General features: G+C 45.1%; 2 protein-coding genes across 3 annotated transcripts in view; one reads left to right on the top strand and one right to left on the bottom strand.

Annotated features, from left to right (window-relative positions):
- COLGALT2 (collagen beta(1-O)galactosyltransferase 2) overlaps positions 1–3,343 on the bottom strand; it is a 68,983-nt gene extending 65,640 nt beyond the window's left edge. The window contains exon 1 of one of the 2 annotated variants that reach the window (XM_082226660.1): positions 3,010–3,343. In XM_082226660.1, coding sequence (XP_082082786.1) covers positions 3,010–3,272 — 263 coding nt within the window. In that variant the 5' untranslated portion in view covers positions 3,273–3,343. Of the gene's footprint in view, positions 1–2,693; positions 2,871–3,009 lie in introns of those variants that run through there. The other variant, XM_082226661.1, reaches the window with a different exon arrangement.
- A 3,915-nt stretch (positions 3,344–7,258) lies between these two features.
- TSEN15 (tRNA splicing endonuclease subunit 15) lies at positions 7,259–20,216 on the top strand (the record flags this gene model as incomplete). The annotated part of the gene is made up of 4 exons (XM_082227000.1): positions 7,259–7,351; positions 12,853–12,934; positions 14,484–14,619; positions 19,914–20,216. The coding sequence occupies 4 exons, from the start codon at positions 7,259–7,261 to the stop codon at positions 20,119–20,121; spliced, it is 519 nt and encodes a 172-aa protein (XP_082083126.1). The 3' UTR covers positions 20,122–20,216.
- Between the last annotated feature and the right edge of the window lie 3,773 nt (positions 20,217–23,989).

The following is a 23,989-nucleotide window of genomic DNA, read 5'->3' as shown; positions in this document are numbered from 1 at the left end:
GGATGACTAGTGCTGGTTCTGTTCAGAAAAGAAAGACATTGCATCTTTGTTTGTAATGTCCCAGAACAGAGACTGTAGTGATAAAGGAAGTTCTACAACACCAAGTAACATAAATATCTTTATTAAACTACGTGAAGGACTGTGCACCAAAAAAATCATCAAACCCAAGTATTATAATGCTCTCAATAACACAGATATTACTGGTTTCTAGTGTAGGATTTTTCATGGTGACTCACTTACGCACACAGAGGACTTTCGATCTGACCACCAGGGTCATAGGCTGGTGAACCTATTTGCTAATGAAAGCTGCTCTCAGCCCCATACAAAGGACTGCAGCATGAAGAGGAAGCCTAAATTAAAATTGCATGCTGAGCTCCGAAAGCCCTGTCTGCTACCCTCACAGATATGGCCATCAAGTTTAGTCCCATGAATTACAGGAGACGCAGTTCTGCTTGGGTTGGTCCTTACAGTCCATCATGTGAACCCTTTATAGCTTCATCCACAGCCTGAGAGCTATTGTTTTAATTTTTTCATCTAAATGACATCCTGATCTAGGAACTTTCACTGCTCTAATTAATTCACCTAATAAAAATAATAAAAGGACCATTTCCGATGTGGTGCCACTGGTACAGGGAACCTACAACCACATGGCGAGCCCTTTTTCTACAACACTTAGCCATATGAAAAGATGAATGCCTCTAGCACACATATTCACTGTGGAATATGATAAAAGATGATAATCTGTATCCTGGCCTCCCATTGTGGCATAATGTTCCTTTTTTCCTTTGGGTGTCCCCACCTTGGCAGTTTCACCAACAAATCAGTACAAGACATCTGGGGCGTGCAGACTTCAAGCTTGTGAAATCTACTTTATTTTCTTCCTAGAACCTCAAGACCCACTACTAGCTGAAACCATGTGAAAAATAGTGGCTTAGAAAGCGAGGCCGGCAGACAGACACTTAGTAGGTTTTTTTTATACATTGTACCTTTAAAGCACATTCTCAATGCTTTCTCACCCTCAAATAATTCTGAGGCTCATAGTTTTATAGTTCCCAACAACCCTTAACAAAATACAGTGGCCAGAATTCTTTGAGGGAAATAAAGTGTTTCAAATGTGCTTAAAGGTATAGTGTGTATACAGGGTAGAACCAGACATCTTCAAGGGTCCAGACAGCCCAGGAACCTGTGCTTAGAACCAAGATTACGTACAGGCATTTCACACAAAAATCCCATTCTGGTTCCCCCTCCTAGTTCCCAAAGCTCTCCTCATTTCAGCAGCCTAGTTGCAGGCAGAAGGGGGCTAGGATTTTCTATTGTTTAACAACTGGGAGTAAAAAACCCTTGGTTATTTCCTGAAAACCACCCAGATATCCACCAGCAGACCCCAATCCCCTCCGGCCCACCCTGACTGAGGCTACTGAAAGAAAGAAGGTCCTTTGGCACCATGACTGCCTTTCGAGGCTATTCAGCACATTGTGACAAATGTGTCATGAGACAGGCGAAGATTGCAAGATGCACAACTTAAATCACTCCACTTATGATGGAGCTGGATATTATGGTCTGGCTTATGGCAAGTTGCCAGTCTGTAACCATACACAGAGGTCCTTATCTATGGACAGTGGGAGGGGGAATCATACTGGAACATGTGTTTTTTTTTTCATTTGGGAAACCATTTAAAGCACAGGTGTGAACAGAGCCCCCTGCAATAAACCCCACTAAGTTCTTTTGAAGAGTGACAGGAAGCCCCATCAGCCTCTGCAGCTTTTGTTTGGAAACTATGCTCCTCCTTCTTCGCTCCCTTACAGTTAGCCACTGGCCGGTCCTTCCTTCTACCACATGTGCCCTACCCTCCCAAACACATGGCTTGGAGATCGAGTTACCTCTTGCACTTAATGCTTCTGGAGATAGTTGTACAGCTACTGTATTCCCATTGGGGGCAAGGAGAGAGGGGAACTGCTGTGATTTCAGTCTCCCACAGAAACCCAACAGAACAAGCCAAGGTGATGTTCAGTGGGGTTTCAGTGGCAGACATAACTGAATGATGAAGTGGTACTCACAAATAGACACAGTTCTCTCTTGGCAGGGACAGAAAACACACACAAACTAACTGCTTCCAAGAAATCTCTCCCTATGCAAAAGCAACAGCTGCAAAAGCCTAGTTATTAATAAATTACTTGGGGACAACCAGGTATTGCAGTTAGAGCATGCAAAAAAGGGTTATAATTTTTCCATCTCATTCAATTGAAAACTGCTCAGTAGCAACAGCTTGTCAAACCCATTTCCAGAAGCCCAAAGCCTTGCTGAGCGCTGACGTCTGCCTTCCCCCTTCCTTTTGCAGAAGATCTTGAATCTATGCAGCCACGACGAATCTCAATGGGCTTCTGAGCCACAAAGATTCTCCTCATCTGTCTTGTGCTTCCTGTATGCAGTCCCTGCTGCAGACGGCAAGATTAAGTCCCAATTTTAGACTCCTGCACGTTCTGTTACACTACTCGCATATGCCAGTAAACCATTGTGAACCTGTGCAAATTTACTCAGAAGCAAGTCCCGGTGAGTTCAGGGGGTTAGCTCTCAAATACGCAGGATTACAAATCGCAACTTTAGGTTTTCCACCCTGCTTGGTTGTGCCCCTCCCATCTCACCTCCTTCAACCTTCCATTCATCCCACCAGGTGCTTCCAGTCTTTTACTCACCCCCGCCCCCGGATCTTTAACAGCAACATCCTATGCAGGCAACATCAAAGGTGACAAAAATATTGCTTCCATCACAGGGTGAAAATTTTCATCTGTGGATTTCTGAAGACCCAGCTTCAGCTAATGGCACAGGAGCAGACCTGGCAGAACTCTGGCCCCTTGATCAGTTGGCAACCTTGCCTGCAAACTCCCACCAACCCGCGCGTTTTCCTCCATCCATCACCTTGATGCAGCTACCTGGAAACTTTTCTCTCGCCCAGCCTCCGTCGGGATGAGGTCACTGAGGTCTCTCCCCCCCCCCCTTCGGCCAACTTACCAGAGGGCGATCCTGTTCTTGGGGTACCGCAGCCTCTCCAGGCAGCCGAGGAAGTGGGGCAGGGAGTGGGCAGCGTTCCTGGCGAGGAGGGCGAGGAGGACGGTGGGCTTCTGCAAGGCGGATTCCGGCAGGGGATCCGGACCGAGCTGCTCCGGGGCTGAGCAGCTGCCCCCTGGCAGCCCCAAGACCCAGGAGAGGGGCAGCAGCAGCAGCGGCAGCAGGATCCGGGCAGGGCGGCGAGGGAGCCCGAGGGTCGCAGCCATCTTTCGGGGCAGCGCGAGGAGCCGGGAGGCGCCTACCTGGAGAGCAGGCTGGAAGGGAGGGAGAGGAGACCGGGCTGCCGCTGCCGCTGCCGCGCGCCCCCGCCGCGCCTTCTTTATTTGCTCGGAGGAGGAGGAGGAGGAGGAGGGGGCTGTGCCTTCTCGGCGGGGCAAAGCTCTCCGCTCGTGGAGCAAGCAGAAACAAAACACGCGTGCTCCTCTCTGTCCACATTCCCTCCTCTGCCGACCTCCAAAACGACAGAGAGCTTTTTGCAAAACTAATCATACGTAACGCTAAGAAGGGATAGGTCCGTACAAACCTTTCAGATGATCTTTTTCTTCTGATCCCTATTGGGCTCGGATTGCACCGGGCACACTTCGAATGAATGCTAGTGGACACGGAGCACAATGTGGTGGTGGAATTTCACGCGGCCGGTGGCTCAGTGGCTGTGTTCTTTTTAGATTCCCACGACTAAGAGGTCCCCATACCGTCCTTTCACTCATGAGCTAGTGTACTACATGTAGGGAGCTTTGACCTGGGGAAATAATTTTTAAAATGACACACGGGTCAGAAGTTGTGATCCAGAATTCTGCCCCTTGTAGCACAATCCTCTTTATGCACGTGCACTTGCATGGAAGTCTCACTGACTTCCACAGAATTTACTCCCACAGGAATAGGGGTCTAGGACTGCAAGAGTGACTGAGACACTGCGGACTCAACGACCTCATTAGGTATAATGCCTAGAAAGGCCATGGTGGCTGAATCCTGCATATGCATACCCCTACACGGAGCCAACTTTCCATGAAGCCTCTGCCTTAATAAATGAAATAACAGATTGGACTGGCACTGAGGTTTTCCTGCTTTGTATTGACTTCAGTTGCTCTATCTGCACATTTATGGCTAAGGATTATAATATACTTTCCTGGCATTGTGGTTGCAACCCCATGCACATTGCAAGCCCCAATGAACACATGGTTCTGTAAGGATGTGATTACGGATACTTCTCAACAACCTGTTTATTGAACATACAGCCTGATACATTTGTAGGGAAACTAGACAGTGGTTGGCTGTTTAATGAGCATTCACTCTTAATTTGTTTGTAGAGATTTTGTGTTTGGTTGTTGCGAATCACTGCTTCCAGGAAGCATGCATAGCATTGGCCTACAGTACTTGTCTAGCTAAGCCACCTACCCAGTCTACTCCCTGCTAGAAAGCAATCATAATCTAGAGCAGTTTTCCAAACTTTTCATGTTGGTGACACACTTTTTAGACATGCATCATTTCGCAACACAGTAATTCAGTTTCACTAGCAAACCAGAGGTTAAACTAATCCCTTTCTAGCCCTGTGAGGAGTGTGGGGAGTGTTCGTGCAACAGACCTACACACTGCGGCTGACACACTAATGTGTCGCAACACACAGTTTGGAAAGCACCAATCTAGAGTTTATAGCCCAATCCTATGCAATGCATACCCAATGCATTCACCGAAACAAATGTTATTAGGGCTGCAACGTAAGTGCAGCTGGATAACTCAAGCAAATGACCAGAGAATTTTGATTAAGAAGGAAGCATCTCCCCCCCCCACCCACTGAGTTCCAGGAGGCTCCCAGTTAAGCCTGTATAGGATTGCAGACTAAGATTCAGATTTCTGTGGAACCACTAAAATATTTGGCAGTCCTTGCAACAGGAAGCAGATGTATGGGACAGTTCCTTCAAGAAACAGTAGCATGTTTTCATTCTTCTCACTATGCTTTCAATAAATGCCCCTCAGAAGCCAAAAAGGAGCCTTTTCAGAGTTGCCAATTTGTGGGATTATTTTTAGGAGGCACTTAATAAGATCACACTTCTAGAATTTCTTTCATGAAACACAAAACTGAGTGAACTAAACAATCTTCACTTTTGTGGAAGTAGTAAAGTTTGCTGCAATGACAGGGCTTGACAGATGTTATTTATTTGTTTATTATGCTCTTTCTCAAGTTTAATTCAGAGCAGTTCAAAAATTGTTCATAGGCAGCTTTGCATCATCCTCTTCTTCCTCAGAGGGAGAAGACCTATTTATCTATAGCAGTAAAGCTGTCAGTATCCAGAGTTACTAGTGTCTAATCAACTAGGAATCTTCTGGCTCAGAACTTTCCTGTGCCATGAAATTCAGCAGAGAGAATTAAGGAAGACACTTTGCAACATGGGCACAAGAATTATAATGACCCATTTAAACAAGCTGCTGAGAAAATGTATGTGAACTGTATACTCAAGAGGCAGAACATACAGCAATGAGGCATTGATGTTAGAGCAGGTATCTTCAACCATTTCAGAACCGCAACACACTTTTAACCCAAGCATGCATTTGGAGACCCGTTTCTGAATATTTTACCATATATTTGCATGGTGGTATTGCTTCTGTTGTGAGCCACCTTAGATCAGGCTGCAGCCCACTAGGTCTCAACCTAACGGTTAAGTATATTAAGTGTATATAATCTGCTAAAGAGTTAAGCGTATAATCTGTCAGGTTTTTTTTTTTTTTTAGGCATAGCACAGATTTGGGATGGGGGACTGGTGAAGCTACAGATGTTTTAAGTGCTGCTGTTTTATGTTTGTAAAAATCAAATACACCGGCTTCTCACATTGGTATTAGACTTATCACTCCAAAAAAATACTAGCAGAAAGTGTGCTGTTGATGAGAAGCTTGTCTACCAAACTGTATTTCAAAGTATGCCTTCAGAATGTTTTGAGTTAGTTCAAAAGGCCACTCATGACTTAGACATTTTGCTCAAGTACCTCGAGCCCCCCCCCCGCCCCACTCAAAGGGAATAGTTCGAAAGAATGCCCAACTTGCTTTGGCATCTGAGGCAGACTAGCCCACAAGCACCTCTCCCTGGGAGTAAAACTACAACAATAAACTAAAAAGCAAGCTGCTTGCCTCCTTTCCATGAAACCCCCAATCAGCACCTGAGGCCACTGCCTCTCTTGCCTTGCGGCAGAGCCGGCCCTGCCAGCGCCGTTTGGGGAGAGCTGCTGCTTTTTCCTTGCATGATGCTTCCCTGTGTGTTGGTTTTGGAGGGGCCAAACTTGGGAGATAATCTTGTTCCATTTTCCTTTTCCTTGCATTGGATTCGTGCCCTGACCCGTAGACCACAACTGCATGCCGCATGCAAGGATCTCTGCAGAGTGAGCATGCTTAGCAAGGAAGACGCAGCACAACCCCAGTGAGAAGCATGGCTTTACCTCATTGGTCACACCATCAAAAATATCACCGGCCGAGTTGGGCAGATCAAAGGGCTGCTTCCATTTTACAGAAACCTTAGGGAGAAAGAAGTATTAGTTAAGAAATGATGCTGGATGGGGGGGGGGGGCTGCTTCTGCTTCCCTGCTGGGGGAAAGTTTTCAACTTTCAAATTCCCCAAATGTGGGGTGCTAAAAAGCTGTAATGTGACCTGAGAATTCAAAAGAAATTTTGGTTAAATTAATATAATTAAGCTTTGCTTGTTAAGTTAAAGTATGGTAAAAATGCATAGAAATCATTAAAAATGATTTGCCAAGTACTTCCAGTTATATATTGTCATTCTTATCAGTATTTATTATTATTTACATTTTCAGAATGTAAAATTTTAAAAAAAGGTTTTTCAAAAGTAGTTTATGTGCTTCTTCATCAAATGTAGATTTACAAAGCTAAATAATAGTAGATTTTGATTCTTCACACTCAAAACATATTTTTAAGACCACTCGCTGAAAAAATTGGCAAAATTTAAATTTCTCCCCCTAAATGACTACCCTTCTCCTTTTATGAAGGATTACCCCCCCCCCCGCAAAAACCCCTCCTTTGAAACTCAGTTTCAGTTAGGATCTATTCCGGCGGCGCCTGGCAGGAAACCTTCGGGCGACGGAGCCGCCGCGTCGGGAGGGGGAACCTTCGCGCCGGGCCGCGTGTTCCGCGGGGGACCCTGAGCGCCGAGACACCGCGCGGAGCGAAGCCGCGTGGCGCGCCGGAGGCCATGGCGGGCGCGGCGGAAGGCCCAAGGTCCCGTCCGGAGGAGGCGGCGGCGGCGAGGACGCTCCGCGGGAGCCGGCGGGAGGATCACCCTGCGGTCGGTATAGCCGGGGAACGGCCCGCGCTCGCTCCCGCCCTGCCCTGCGCCCAAGAGGGAGCCAGCCGCGCGGGGCTCCGGGGAAACAGCCCCCCTTTCCCTCTGGCGTTTCTCTCCCCCCCCCCGGTCGGGAGGCGGGGGCGCGGGGGGGGGGGCTGGGCTGACGCGTAAGGCCGTTATTTCTGCCTTATAAATCACTATCCTGATTGGTTATTGACAAGATGAAGCTGGCACCCCGCCCTCCATCCGTAGATCTCTGGGTGGCTCATAACATAAAAATGCAAGATTAAAAAAACCATAAAATACGCAAGAAGAACAAACAAGAAGAAGAAAGTTATGAAAACATTGTCCCCATCCTGGAATCAGGAATGGACTTTGGTAATAGAACAGCTTGTTAATGGAAGTTGGAGGGAGAGAGTCTCTGGCCATTGCTTTCTGCTGGTTATGATCTTACTATGCTATCCTTTGCTGTGTGAAACTGCATCCACTGATGAATGAATGGTTGTGTGTTAAGGGCTATACACCTGGTCCAAGGAAGAGCAAAGGACAATAAAGTTGGCACAGCATTATGTAGGCACTTGTCACAGGTGCTGTTATGCAGTGCTTATTGCCATGCCAGGTGCCATACATGAATTAAGAGAGAGATGGTACAGACTTGCAGCTTAGTTGCACGTGACACACAAGGAAAAGAATCCAAAGGGAAGTGTGCCACATATCAATGAGTAAAAGTGAAATATATATGTGTGCAATAGCTTCTTAGGTATTACATGAAGGGATAAAGAGCAATTTGGACATGTGGAGCAGCAAAATAAAATTAAAAAAAATGAACAAAAAAATGTTCAGGATGAATAAGCAATAGAGCAGGGTTTCCCAAGCTTGGATCTCCAGCTGTTTTGGACTACAATTCCCATCATCCCTGACGACTGGTCCTGCTAGCTAGGGATGAAGGAGGCTGTAGTTCAAAAACAGCTGGAGACTCAAGTTTGGGAAACCCTGAACTAGAATGAAGTAACATGTATATGTGACCCAGCTCTGTAGTTTTATAGAGAAGCCTCTCAGACAGCCAAGTTTACTGGACTTAAGTAGCTTTGCACCCTTGACTGACTGACCTCAAATTCTGTCATGCCCTGGTGCAGGTTCATCCCTGGACTAGAGATGAAATAGCAGTTATACTGAACTCAAGAATCTAAGAATGTTCCAAATATTCCACATTCGCTAACAGCAATCCTGTAAGAAAGGGCAAAAGTATTTGCATACTGCAGATGACAAGCCAAGAGGAGTAGTGTCCTGCTAAAAGGAATATAGTGTGTTTATGGCTGAGGCATTTAAAACCATTTTTTAGTTTAGAAAGAAGATAAGTAGGATGGGACATGATAGAGGTGTGTGATGTCAAGAAAGGGGATAGAGAAATGTTTTTATCATACTGCCATCCAAAGAAGGTGGGAGATCTAGGACAGATGAAAGGAAGTACCGTATTTTTTGCACCATAACACTCACTTTTTTCCTCCTAGAAAGTAAGGGGAAATGTCTGTGCGCGTTATGGAGGGAATGCCTACGGATGGCGGGGGAGGGGGGATCTGCTGCAGTCGTGAGCAGAGGATCCATGATTCCCCATCCTTCCCTCCTCCGTGGCTCGCTTTGAAACAGCGAAGCGGGAGAAGAGCCGCTGAGTGGGGAGGAGAGAGGGACAGAGAGCCTGCTTGCTTTAAAGCAGTGTTTCCCAACCTTTTTTGGGCAAAGGCACACTTGTTTCATGAAAAAAATCTCGAGGCACACCACCATTACAGCCCCGTGACGTCAGCACGCAGCGTCACGCCGGGAGGGACATGAATTGCTAGCAAATTACATAATCACCTCCTTGAGGGCTGGCTCATCTTCTCCGAAGGCAGAACCCCATTAATTAACAGCACAGACTCACACCATAGCCAAGACGAGGGGGGAAAACCTCAGTCATGCACAGTCATGCACATGTGGGGGCTAAATGAGGACGAAGACCGGGCAGAGAGCAGGGTTCAAATCACGCCACCTGGCCAGGACAATCCCTGGGTGCTCCCTTGGGCCACTCGCCTGACCCACCTCGCAGGGCTGTTGTTGCGAGGATAACACGGGGAGAACCATGCGCGCCCCCGGGAGCTCCTTGGAGGAGAAAGCGGGCGATGAATGCAATGCACGAAATATATGAGAGGTGACCAGGTTTTGCAGGTGAGGGCCCCCCGCCAGCCGCCGCTTCCAACACCCGGCGCAATGACGCCGAAGTTTCCCCCCGGGCTCGGCTCGGGGAGCAGCGCTGCTCCCCCCCCCGGCTCCCCTTCGCCCTTCCGGCTCTCTCTGCCGCCCACTGGGGACCCCCCTCACCTGCCAAGTCCGGAGCGCCGGTGGAAGTTGCATGCATGCATGCAGGGCGCCGCGTTGCCATTGCATTACACTGCACTCCATGCAACGCCTGCACGCATGCATTGCCTTGCACGCCCGCCAAGGGGTCTCCCCGCGGTCCGATGCGTCCCCTCCGGCGCGGATGCAGCATTGCAAAAATAAAAAACCCCTGACGCAGCCCTACCTGGGGGGCAGCCTCCGCCGCTCCGCCTCCGCGGGGATCCCTGGGCTCCATCCTGCCTCCCGATCTCCGCGGGGGCGCAGGCAGTCTGCGCGGAGTCTGCGCGGAAGAGCCCCTGCCCGCCCGGCCGCCGCCACCGCGCTCATTCCATGGCCGGGAGAAGAGCGCTTCAAACAAAATGCCCAGCCCGCCAGGCCACGCTGGGAAACGTAGTTCGCTCACCGGAGCCCAAGGGCGAGGGGACTACGGATCCCGGCAGCCCCCGCGCCGGGGACGGAGGGGGAGAGGCCGGGTGCAGGGATGGAGGGACGGGTGGGCGAGCAAGTGAGTGAGTGGCAGCCGCCAAGGGGTCATCTAGTGACGGCGCCCCAATCGAAAATTTGACTTTAAAAAAAAAATCTTTCGAATTTTTTAATTTTTCCCGTGGCACACCAGGCAACATCTCGCGGCACACTAGTGTGCCGCGGAACAGTGGTTGGGAAACACTGCTTTAAAGGAGCAAAGCGGGAGAGGAGGGGAGCCGCTTACATGAGTGTAAGCGGCTCCTGTCCGGTTGGCTCCTTTAAAGCAAGCAGGCTCTCTGTCCCTCTCTCCTCCCCACTCAGCTCGCTACATAGCAGCAATGTTTTTCAGCTCGCTAAGGCGGGGATGAGCAGGGAGGAGGGAGAAAAGCAGAGCCTGCTTGCTTTAAAGGAGCAAAGTGGGAGAGGAGAGGAGCCTTCTCCCCTTATACCCCTCCTCTTCTTCATTATTAGCAGCATCCTTCTCCACACACCCCACGCGTGCTCCTTGTCCCTTGAGTGCTTTTCCTTCCCTCCCCACTTAAAATGTGGTTACAAAGCACGGATCCACGTGGATCCTCAGGATTTTTGCACTGGGCTACTCCAAACTCACTGTCAGATCACATGTCTGTGGCCACAGCATGAACCACAAAAATCATACATCCACTGTTTCGTTTAGAATATTTTTTTTCTTGTTTTCCTCCTCTAAAAACTACGTGCGTGTTATGGTCTGGTGCGTGTTATAGAGCGAAAAATATGGGTACTTCTTCACATAGTTCATACTTACTTAATATGGAATTTGCTACCACAAGATGTAGAGATGGCCACCAGATTGAGTGGCTGTAAATGAGAATTAGAGAAATTTCTATAGTAGCTGTATACAACCTCAGAGTCTCAGAGAAGGTACACCATTGAGTACCACCAGTTACTGGGGAACAACAGCAGGAAAGGGCTGCTGTGCTCATCTCCTGCTTCTGGGCTTCTTACAGGCGTCTGGTTGGGAAACAGGATGTTGGATAAGATAGGGCTTTGGTCTGACCCCGAAGAGCTCTTTTCATGTTCTTAACTAATCTGAGTCTCATCTTGCAAATGCCTTCTTAGATTCAGGCTCTAACTCTTCTTATAAAACCCTTCTGATTTCATTCAGTGCGTCTTTAAGTATGAAAGCAATATTCAGGACTGGAGCACAAAGAGTCTGTAAAGAATCAGAAAGCTTCATGTTCAGCTCAAATATTTGTAAGAGCAATAACTTTTAATACACTTAACTTTCTATTCAAGTGTAAGAAGTTTTACAGGACCCTCTGCAATTGTTCTCTGCCTGAGCTGGGTCAACAATCTCCTCCCCCCTCATCAGAATGCCGAGCTCCATGATCTGATGTGATTTTTACTGAAATAACCCTCTTAGGAGTTTGGCATATTAAAAGAGAGCTTATTTTGATGGTTGTGTAACAGAAGCCATCAGAGGTTTAGGAAAGTATTAGCTTGTTCAAGCTTATAAAGTGCAAACTTTACAACTCAGATATTTTGTTTTTTTGATATGAAGAAGGAATCAAGCTCTCTATAGTGATCAAGGCATTATAATATGATCATACTGTGCCAGGTGCAGGTGAAGCTTGCAGCATGTCCCTAGCAGTGCTGCAATTTTACATTTGCACAGCATCAGCTGTGTGTGTCAGATACCCAGCGCTTAAACAGGGAACCTCATGTGTGGAAGCCGGTTCCTAATTGGACAAACAGGGTTGTGCAACATTGTCCTCTGTAACTGGCAGGCAGCAGGAAGGCGCTGCATCAGGGACAAGGAGCCTGTGGCCCCCCAAAACTCCCACCAGCCCTGACGTTGCTGGCTGAGGCTCAAAGGAGTTGAAGTCCAAGATCGTACGCAGGTGCCACAGAAACCCCACCCCTGCTCTGTATTAGCCAGCCCTGGCAAAAGTACCAGGAGCCTCACCTTCTGGCCCTGGCTAGTCAACAGAAAAGTACCTTCTGGCTCCAGCTGAACCCGTGTGGTATAGTGGTTAGAGTGCTTTGCTAGACCCTGGGAAATCCAGATTCACATCCCTAGTGAGACATGAGGAATGCCAGGTGACTGTCCCCATCTCTCAGCCTAACCCACCTCACCTCATAGAGGGGAGGAAGAACCACATTTGCTGCCTCAAGCTCCTTGGCAGAAAGATGAGATATAAATGCAGCAAGTAAATACATCGCTGTGGCAGTTATTTATAAATAGCAGTTATAGCAATGGATATTCCAAGTTCAGTTTCAGATACAGCTGCTTGCCGCCCCCTTCCTGTGTCAGGGGCTTGCCAAAACACAGATTTAAAGCAGTCCCTGCCCAGGAGGCCTAGGACAGAACTGGCCCTGTTTTATGAACAATCAGCATTGCTAAGTCATGCCCCTCCCCTTCCAAAACACTAAACTGCACCTTTTGGAAGACAGTTTTATTGGCATTTTCAAAACATGACCTGCAAGTCTTTTAACAGACTATCTAGCAGTAAATCCATTAACAGGCCTGAAAAAAACTGTGTGTGCTGTGCTTTTTTGTGGGTTCTTCCAAACATCTCTAGAGTTGATGGGAAAACACTTTCAAAATATTGTGGATAAAACTGCTTGAATTTTGTTGCATTGCAGTAGCTTTTACACCTATTGCTTACTATTGTGTCTTTCAGCTCACAGGGATGATGTCGTTGGATGTGGCTGAGAGCAGTTGTGTGCATGCTGCTTTCTTAGTTTACTTAGACCTCTTAGAAGGTAAGTTAATGGAGGCAGCTTCAAAGGCAGACTGTGGAATAAAAAACCCAAGCTGCTAAGGCATATCCTTTGGTTTAAAAAGAGTGCCAATAATGCCCTTGGTGTACTCTTAGAATACCTTGGACTTTTGCAGACATCACTTGAGCCTATCTGCACTTCGGAAGTGTCCCATCTTGAACCCACCTAACCTCCATGCATTGGATGTTTCATTTTCAATTAATTTCACTTTTGATTTGTATACAGCCTTTCTATATTACTGTGCACAAGTGATAATAAAAACATAACTTTCAAATAAACAACTTATATAAAATAAAGTAATATTTAATAATTCCTCAGAATATAATAGTGCACAGTAAAATGAAATGTCAGCAACTAATAAACAGAAATTCACTCTTAACAATTACAATAAATAATAACTAAATGTAATCAATAAAAACAGCAGCAAGTCACAATGCATAAAATACCACATGTAAATGGATCAAACTGAGAAACAAAAGACATACAACTTACAAAATTATTTAAAAAGAAAATCCCTGAACTCATCTTCTCGCTTGCCAGCTGTTTCTGCTGTTCATGGTCTGGGAAAGGCTCCTAGGGCTGGAGGATGGGGCAAGGCAGGTGGAAAAAGCCATTGCCTGGTGGCCAGTGCAAAGTCTCTCTCCCCTCGACTCTGCATATCAGTGCCCAGCCCCACAGAGCCCAACATACCTGTAGTGACTGTCCTCTCCCCATCAGGCGGAGGTGGTGTCACACATGAGCTTGATACAGTTAGATTCACATCTTCATAGGATTCTTGTTGGTTTCATTAAAACATACAGCAGTAGTCGCACACTGATGATTCCCCCTTGCAAGCTGTTAGAGAAAATAGATCAGTTAGACAGCTGATAGTCACCCAGGTGAGTCTCCACCTCCCACCCACCCCTTGTAACTTCCCAACAAATATGACTAGCACTATGTGTCCTGGGTACACGCAAGACCCCTCTCTCGTGCAACCATCTGCACAATCATGGCCATTGTGGTGGTGTGGATAAATTACTGGAACTGGACCAAAGTGAACCTGACACACATCCCTACTTGAACGACTTACCCAAGGTCACTAAATGAGCTTCATGGCTCTCTCTCAGAAGATGATTGTGAGAGTAAATAAGGATAGGAACATAGGATGGTGCCTGTCAGATCCCTGGTCCATCTAGCTCAGGATTGTCTGCTCTGACTGGCAGCAACCCTGTGGTTTCAGGTAGCGAGTCATTGCCAGCCATAGCTGGAGGTACTGGGGACTCAAGCTGAGACCTTCTGTATGCAGAGTAGACGCCCTGACCCTGGTCTGTGTTCTTCCCCAAGAACTCTTGAAGGAAGAGAGAAATCCAATACAGTATCCAAATATACTCTAGGGGTGTCACTTGTTCTGTGGTTTGTTTCAGACTCTCTTGTCTCTTACTGCAAGACGCCTTGAGTCTTCCTTTAGAAAAAGGTGTTAAAGAAATCCAGTGAACCAAACTGAATGCTATTTTTTATTTAGTTCATTCTCATTTTGCTGCTGTTCCTTCAGCTAGGAACTGGCATGAGGTGTCCTACATTGGCCTTGCGGAATTCCAGCTTGTGTGTCTCTGTGGACGAGAGAGAGAAACGGATGGTTTTCAAGTGGTGGTGCCAACTCCTGTCCACGTGTCAATTAGCCATGAGAGGTGAGCAAGGATCCACAGAGGGTTTGGTTTTGAGTTTATTTTAGCCAAACCAAACATAGGTTGGCAATGCTCAAGGCTGTTTTGCTCCTGCAGTTTGGCTTGGCAAAGCTTGGTGAAACCATAGAAGCTGCCTTTGAAGATTGTTTTAAAACTTTGGCTGGTTCAGAATATAACAAGCAGGACTCACTCAATGGAACACAACTTGCAAAAAAAATCGTCACCAGCTGCTAGCTTGTTTCTGAGCACATTTCAGATATAAATGTAAATCTCATCTCCTGCCTTCCTGGGAGGTTTAAAGGACTGGGTCTCAAGTGGGCATTAATAAAAAATTTAAAAATTCCAGATGCTGATTTCTAGATCCAGGGCCAATACTTCAGGTTACATATGCTTCAGGTTACATACGCTTCAGGTTACAGACTCCGCTAACCCAGAACTAGTGCTTCAGGTTAAGAACTTTGCTTCAGGATGAGAACAGAAATTGTGCTCTGGCGGCGCAGCGGCAGCAGGAGGCCCCATTCGCTAAAATGGTACTTCAGGTTAAGAACAGTTTCAGGTTAAGAATGGGCCTCCAGAACGAATTAAGTACTTAACCCGAGGTACCACTGTATCTGTATAATACAGTGGCAGAATTGTGGACTTGCACAGTTTAGAAAATTTCCTTCTTGTACCCCAGGATCAGATGGTTTCCAGATCACTGTTGGCTTTTGTCAGTGACATGGGAAAAGAATACCAAATCCTGGTTTCTTATGTGTTGGTAGGCACCCACAAATCTGTTGAAACATGTTTTTAGTTACTGGAGTTACAATATCACCAATGCATCTTTGACTATATCATTAAGCTTTTCATTCATGTAGAGTTTCTATAAATTTGTGTGGTGGTGATGCTGTTTGCTCTGTCTTTGGCATTCCGCTAAAAGATGACATTCTTGGGATGGCAAAGGGTGAATGAATTACATTGATTGAAGGTCCACTTGGCAACCAGTCTTTCTAATAGGGCAAACATTGAATGTGTGATTTCTCTCAAGCCTGCTCTGTCTGTTTCATTCTCAGCTGCCAAATGACTCCACTTAAGAACTTATGCCCAGTTCTCCTATGTGGCTGCAGTTGTGCACACCATCATAACAGTGAATTAGTTTGCCATGTGTAGATCCTTATGCAACCCAAACAGTCTTGGCTGTGCAGAAGTGGGCGATACCAGCAGTCTTGAAGAAGCCTAGTATTTGTAAAGAACACAAAGAACACAAAGTTGTTTGGGGTGGGGGGTGGAAATCCAAAAGCAGCTCAGTGAGGGCTCAGCATACATAATGGACACAGAATACTGACTGTCTTGGTGGGGGGGGGGGTGGAACAGAATGGAATGGAATATCCTGGAAATGGAATATCCTGGAATGGAATATCCATGGTTGACTGGTCAGAATCTGGAACATCAGTGCTCCGCAGTGCTAATTTTGTGGCAAGTCCAACTTGGCTTCCTTCATTCCTCAAACCAGGGTTTGTCATCTTGCTTAAAATTTGGATTCATGAGGATCCAATGACTCACTATTTTGAATAACTTGCATGGGACTGTATTGCTTCATAATGCAGGGAAGCATTTGAATCCTCCCCAAACATTGAATCATGTGAGTCTTTGGACTGAGCCAATCACACATCAGCTGGAAGATGGTGTTGCACATGATGGCAATGAGGACACAGGGCTAGGTCTACATATTCCTTCTTTTTTGACATTTTAAAATTCATTTTCACTTTTAACATTTATCATCATACATAAATCAAAATCGTTTTACAAATAGGATTGTCGGAATCCTGGAACTTCCCTCTAGCCCTCCATGGTTTCCCCAGATAATCTTTTTCAAACTGCATCGTATCGTATTCTCCGTATTTTCTTGAAACTCAATTTTTATCATAGTTCTCGCTTCATTGCAAGTGTTGTCAAAATCCTGCCAATGTTTTCAATTGTTTACAGTGTTCTTTGAAATAACTTTAAAAATCCCCCCACTCTTTATTAAATTTATTGTCCTTTTGATCTCTGATTTTCCCAGTCATTTTCGCTAATTTGGCATAGTCCATTATCTTTAGCTGCAAGATGAAGAGACTCGCGGAACGGATTAATTTCGTCTTGCGAGGCACCACTGTAATACATGTGTTAATTTAGCTTCTGTAGATTACATGGGCAATATTTTGTATCTGACTGCTCAGTTTCAATGCTGTGTTCTGCACCTACAATGGTGATCTTCGTGGCAATTCATGCTTCAGAGACAGGACAAGCCATGATAACAAACCAGCTATCCTGGGTCAAACTCTTGTCATAACCTACAAAATACAGAAGGAAATTAGAAATTTTTCAGTGGGCACTCAAACTGGGAGACTGAGGAACATTACAATAAGAATGATTGGGCATTCTGAAAGCACCCACAGGAAGACTTTTTTGTAAGCATCTCCTGGGCTGGAGATTTGCAGATCACACCTAGTAATGATCTGCTCCGGAGAAGCGGACACGGAGCAATGGATCCAAACTACAAGAAAGAAGATTCCACCTAAACATTAGGAAGAACTTCCTGACAGTAAGAGCTGTTCGACAGTGGAATTTGCTGCCAAGGAGTGTGGTGGAGTCTCCTACTTTGGAGGTCTTTAAGCAGAGGCTTGACAACCATATGTCAGGAGTGCTCTGATGGTGTTTCCTGCTTGGCAGGGGGTTGGACTCGATGGCCCTTGTGGTCTCTTCCAACTCTATGATTCTATGATTCTAATGGGAGATTTTGCTCTAGTGTTTTTCAGCTTGTGCTGAATCCTCAGCCTCTGTGTTCAAAAGTGAACCAAAGCCTCATAATTGCCACACATAGCCTGCCTGAATGATTAACATTCAAAACGTGTCTAATTTCAAATACTTTTTCAGCAGAGAGGAAATAAAAGTTACAGTAACACTGACATCTTGTTTTGGCAATGCTTAAATTAATGAGCTCATTACTCCAGCTCCCCAGTAGCCATCAGGAGGAAGCTTTGAAATACTCATACTAGTAATTTGAGCATTTCAGACTATCTTTGGCTCTTAACGAATGCAGTCTTTAACCTTCCTTAAGGGGCTGGGTTTTTTTGCCAAAAGCCATCATTTTACTTTGCACACTTCTTATTTGGGGCTTTCTCTTATGTTGGTACCCAGCCTCAGCAATTAAATCAGAATTTAGGGCTGAAACACACAACATGCTAGGAAGTTAGTCCTATTGAAATCAGTGGGACTTCCCAGTTGACATGTCCTGTAAATGATTGATTATTGTAGTAATATTTTAGTATTATTATTTTTTTAGTAAATTGCAGCAATTTTGTTTCGTTTGGGATTGTGCTAGTCACTGTATACTTCAGGGCTAGCTGGTGCTGACCTTAAGAATTTCAGGAGTAAAGGGGTTGAAAAGAGTCAGTGTGAGTTCTATGGAAAGAGTCACTGTTTCCATCTGCGCCTCACCCACTGGTATTTCTATATTTTGTCCCGCAGTGCTTTTGAAGTAGAAAATGCTTCTGCCAAATTTGTGTGTTATTCTATCTACCTGAGACATATCTTATCCCCATCCCCATTCATGACAGATGTGCTATACAATGCCTTCAGTGTAATTGGAGATGAAGAGCTTCAGTAAGAGTTCCTTCCCTGTTTCTATAACAAATAACAAGTACAGCTTATCAGGAATTCTGTATGTTGGCCCCAACAATGCTGCCTTGAGGCAGTGGAAGTGCTGACTTCCTTATTTCCAGAGATTTATTCTCTAAATCATATCCAGCGCAGAGTGGGCACACATGGTTGTATGTCAGATGAAGTAGCCATTGCATCTTTGATGCCAACTCATGGCATTTTTGAGCTGGCGTCAATTAGGAAAATCCAGTTACCAAGGATATGACCTCTAGAACTTGGTATCTTTCCGTTTTTTGCCTTCACTTTGTGCCTTGAGTACTGCTGCTCTGGAATGCAGAAGGAGCTGAGTTTTTAAATTTAGTCTTCATAACACGGTAGAGACAGGTGGCTTTTGTGTCTGGGAATCCTGTCCCCCCCCCCCAGGGGCTGGTGGAGAGGCAGCCTGCAGGGAGTCTGAGCTGTCTCCTGAGCTGAATCTGGGACTTTGCACATGCAAAGCATTTGCTCTGCCACTGGGCCGCAGCCCTTCTTCAAAGAAGCATCTACTTTCTCATTTGTATTCCTCTCTGGAATTCAACAAAAACGGCTTTCACAACCCCTAAACGCTTAGAGAAGAGGAGGGGAGGCTGAGAAATCCCCCTGCCCCCCACCTCTGTGTTGACCCTTGCTTGGCATCAGCATACCAACTGCTGCCCTTTGACTTCATAGTGTGCAGCTGCCTCAGCTAGCGGGCGATTTCCATTATGAAGGCCAATTGGCAGTCATCGCAGGAGAGAAGTAACGCTCAGCCGCTGCCTGCCCACCCTTTGGAAGGGTGCTGCGTTCTGCAAAGTGGCAGGCTCTTCAGCTGCCAGGAGTCCTCATGGGAAGGTGATAATGAACAGAGGAGAAAAAAGTACAGGGAACACCTGCAAACGGCGCAGGGAACCATATTCTACACTGTGCCAGGATGTAATAAGCCGGAGACCCAAGTTTGGTAAACTCTGCTTTAGAGTAACGGGGGGGGGGGGGGTTTGAGTGAATCTGAAATATTTTAATTATACAGATACGTTCATGTTGTGTAATTTACCTAACTTTCTTATATGACGATGATTCTGAAATCATGGCTGCTATCTGTTCAACCTTATATTCTATTATTATTAAGCTAATAACTCTGGAATCTTATCTAAGCCAGTGGCCATTGCCACCACAATTATACCCAAGGGAAGCTGCGTGGGCCCTTTAGTGCACAGTAGCCCCACCTAATAACTTTAGATTTGTGGCATGTTAGCATTGAAAACTTTTTCCTCTGGCAGGGCTCCAGTGTAATAATAATAATAATAACAAATTTTTATTTATACCCCTCCCTAGCTATTCCCACGGTGACGGGGAAAGCTGCTTTTGTTGCACCGCTATCAGTCATCCATCTTTTAGAGGCATGGGAGCCCCATCACAAAAAAAGAAAAGAAAATAGGTGGCAATCCTTTTGATAAATTTGTCAAAAAGGCTGGCAGGCACTGTTGGGTTTTTTTGATAGTAGAAGCATGCAATATTTACTCTGAGGATATTTGATTTACTGGGAGTTCTTTTTTAGATACTTAAAGAAGAACTATTATTAACTTGATCTGTTTGTAGATTGACTGTGAAATTTAAACAAAGTAAGCAGAATTGCTGGAGTCTTTTTTTATTTCTTTCAGGTTGAGACAGATCATGAAGAGATCATATCCTCTGAAGGATGAACCTGATTCCCCGCTCTCTATCACACTGGCCATAGTTGAATCAGACTCCACAATAGTCTACTATAAACTGACACATGGTTTTGTAACCCCAGACCCTCCTGACGATACTGAATACATGGGTGATAAGCAGTGGAGGAAGAAAAGAAAGAGGTTTATGAGACGATAGGAAAATAGACTACTGTGTTAGCTCTGGACTACATCAAATCTCTAAACCAATCTGGAACTGTGTATGTGAATTAAAAGGTGCAATTGGGAGCTGAATATCTGCTTTGAAAATCCTTAATAAGGTCTGAGAATTGTAATAAATGGGAACATCAAAGGTGCCATGGACCAATTCAAGAATCTGTCCTCTCCTCATCAGAAAGTTCAAGCTAGTAGACTACTTGAAAATACCTTTTTTTTGGTATCAAAACCATTTTCCACCCTTTGTTCCTGATTCAGTCATTGTTCCAAAGGCACCTAAGAGTACTTAGTTTTATAAATCATTGACTTTCTCTAGCAAATTCCTTTGTGCGTGTCCCTATTAAAGTATTCACAGCACCTGCTATATTAAATTGCTTGATTGTAGGTCCCTTGCTGAGTGAAGCAATCCTCCGCAAAGTTTGCTATAGTTCATGCTCATAAGAAGGCGACGCACACTCCCGCCCACCCTTTGGGTTGAAATGTGCTGCAGCTGGAAAAAGATGACTTCACTGCTGACTATTGCTACTGCCAAAACTTTGGAAGACATGGTCCAGTCCAGTGAACTGAAGGTGAGTTTAGCACTTGTTTATGTAGAGGTTTTTATGCGCTCAAAGCACTTTATGCATTATCTCAATGTTGTTGTTTTTACAACAACCCTGTAGCATAGGTCCCTATTGTTAGCCCCATGTTGCATTCAGGGGGACTGAATGAAAGTGGCTTGTTTAAGGCTGCTAACTTAATGAATAAGGTAAGACAGTTAGAGCAGGAACTTCCTGGCTTTTTTTTTTTATCCTGAAGTTTTTAACAAGAAGTCCAGTGAGAAAAGTGGCTACAAACATGGGGTAATGGCCACTAGCTGACACTGTCATATAGGCTTAGTGTACAAGTAGCAGGACAAATTCTCAACAAACAAACATCACCATATGTTCTCTGTACGTTTTGGGCAAACATCAGCAAGAATGCTAAATAAACTGCCCGGTCTGGAAGTGCCCTATAAGTTGCACATCCATGCATGTATCGTACTGCTTCCTGACAGTACATTGAATAAGTGGCTAACAGTAGGATGTGTTGCCAGTTTTTAAAATAATCTATAGTTGGAGGCAGTAGGACCTCCTGGACCTGGAAGGTTTTGACAACCATTGGGGATGGCACGCCTACCTGATATATGGAAAAGCGAAAATTCATAATTTTTTTCCCAAACAAATAATAAGAAAATCACTCTTTGCTGTATGGGAAAAATACAAAGACCTGATGGAACCTAAAGTCCTGTGGTGGACTTCTCCAATAGAAGCCGTAGCAGTAAAACGGAAAAATACTCAGGAAAGCTGGCCAACATATAAAACACTTCTAAAAAAGAAGATAACCAAATAAAATTAAAAAACTTTGAGGAAATAAGAGAACACATCTCAGACTGGTTCCAATACCATCAGTTATTTGAAAAATTTAAATCTGACAAACAAAAGGGGTTCTCAACAGAAATTTCCGATTCAAATCTGATCTTGTAAATTCTAAAAGAAAAACTCTTTCTAAAACTTATTGACTCCTCCTTGACTGGACAGTCAAGGAGGAGGAGGTAACAGTGGCAATGGTGAGGTGGTCCCAGGATTTTGGCTATTCAATAACCATGGCCCAATGGGAAAAATTATGGAAGATCAATTGGAAATTCACAAATTGTTACACGACTAGAGAGAACTTTCAAAAGATGCAACATCGATGGTATCTAACACCATGGAAACTTTCAAAAATGTATAAAAATGTGTCAAGTAATTGTTGGAGATGCGGTGAATGAGGAACATTCTACCATATGTGGTGGATATGTAGGAAAATACAGGTATTCTGGGAGAGTATCCATGTAGAACTGCAAAAAATGCTAAAGATCTCTTTCAATAAAAAACCAGAGGCCTACCTCCTGGGAATAACAGGTTTGGATATTCCACAAAAGTGGAAGGGTATCTTTTTATATGTGACGGCGGCAGCAAGAGTTTTGATCGCAGCAAAATGGAAGAGTAATGAAATCCCCTCTATACAAGATTGGATCCAAAAGCTGACAGTTTATGCTGAATTAGATGGTTTATCAGAAAAAATAAAGAATAAATCAAAACAGGAATTTGTTTCAAAATGGGAGGTTTTCAAAGATTATCTGAAAAATAAATATAGTAGTTTAAATTCTCTTGCAGCATTTGAGGAACTTCAGTAATACTTGCAAGGCAGATATAAGAAATTAGATTTATTGAGAATAAGTTTAATTATGATAAAAGTGTGTATTGGCAAAAAGTAATATGAATTTGAAATATGGAATAGACGGGAGGTTGAGTCTTTAGTGTTAAGACCAATAGATGTTTTATTGTTTGCTAAGAAAATTATGTGTCTATGGTTATTTTTGTAATTTGTGTGTAATTTGGTATTTGTGTTTTTTTTCTTTTTTCTTGTATAAATAAAAAACTTAAAACAAATATATAGTTGGAGGCAGTGATGCTTCTGAATATCAGCTGCTGATTCCCCCCCCCCTTTCTATAAGCCTGAGAGGCAAATAAGGGGCAAAACCTGGTAGAGACGCTGTTGCTGTTGGTGCTGGGGGAACTGGCCTCAGTAGCTCTTGACGTAAGAGCGTGGCTGCTGGATCAGGCCAGGGGCCCATCAAGGCCAATATCCTGTTCTCACAGTGGCCAACCAGGTGCCCTTGTGGGAAGCCCTCAAGCTCCTGAGCACAGCAGCTGTCTTCACTCCATTTTCCAGTTGGTGGAGGTAGAATATAGCCCCCAGGGTTGGTATTTGCCCACGGCTTTCAAGAAAGAGTTAAGATGCATAATAATAGGATGTGTCCTTAGGGTCAGGGACCTCCAGTTACCTCAGCCTAGCCTAAGTTTTTATCCTAGGACCCCTCCAGACATCCTTTTATTGTGCATTCACAATAATTTGTGCCTGCGATGGTATTGGGACAGCTGCATGCAGTCCTGCTTTCAATACTATTTGTGCCTCAAAAGGTTTGGGCAGATACACTGCTTCATTTCCAATTGGTAAGTGTCCTGTACCTTCCTGCTTTTATACCACAGATCTTCCAGGATGTGGCTATTTCACGCCACTTTTGCTGCACTACAGTGGAAGCAGTCATGCTGGGGAAGCATCACAGAACATCTGACAAAGCAGACGGGGGTATGGATGGGTCAGTATGACTCTACCACTAATACACTGTTGTGCCAATGACACACTGCGGATGTACCCACAGAAAACCCCACCAGTCTGGAAGGGTCCATAGTTTGTGTGCTTTTTCTTTGATCAAGTTATTATATTTAATGATTCTGTGAACTGTATGATTTAAATTCCTGGTTTACTCACCTGGCTCTAGGACAAGTTCTTGCCCCTGACATATTCTAATAGCAGGCATGTCAGTCCCTATCTAACAAGCAGAGTCGTCTTCCCCAAGCTGGTACCCTCCTAGGTCTCACCCTCCCACTTCTGCCTGACAAAACTACCAAGGTCTAGAACAGAACTAATTCAGTTACTAATTCAGACGGGGAGGTCCTGACATGCGCTGGGTCATGGGCAGCAGCATCGGCAAACAGTACCTCCCCGTCTTACTCTTATCACATTTGTGGATCTGGCTTTTCTCTGGCTGTGTGCAGGAAGCTCTCCAGTTTTCTCACACATTCTTCTTTGTAACTGAATTAGTTCTGTTCTAGAACTTGGTGGTAGTTTTGGCAGGCAGAAGTGGGAGAGTGAGACCTCCTAGGTCAGTTGCTTTTCATTGTCTCTGTTCCAAGGCAGCCGGAGACGGAGGCTCCCCCCGCGACTCCCAAGTACCCCGAGCTGGGGGGGGGGAGCTGCACGGCTTTGCCGGCAAAGCCAAGCAA

Source organism: Podarcis vaucheri, assembly GCF_965113315.1.
Source record: "Podarcis vaucheri genome assembly, chromosome: 6".
NCBI classification, from domain to species: Eukaryota; Metazoa; Chordata; class Lepidosauria; order Squamata; family Lacertidae; genus Podarcis; species Podarcis vaucheri.
This window is presented reverse-complemented; position numbering and strand designations above follow the sequence as displayed.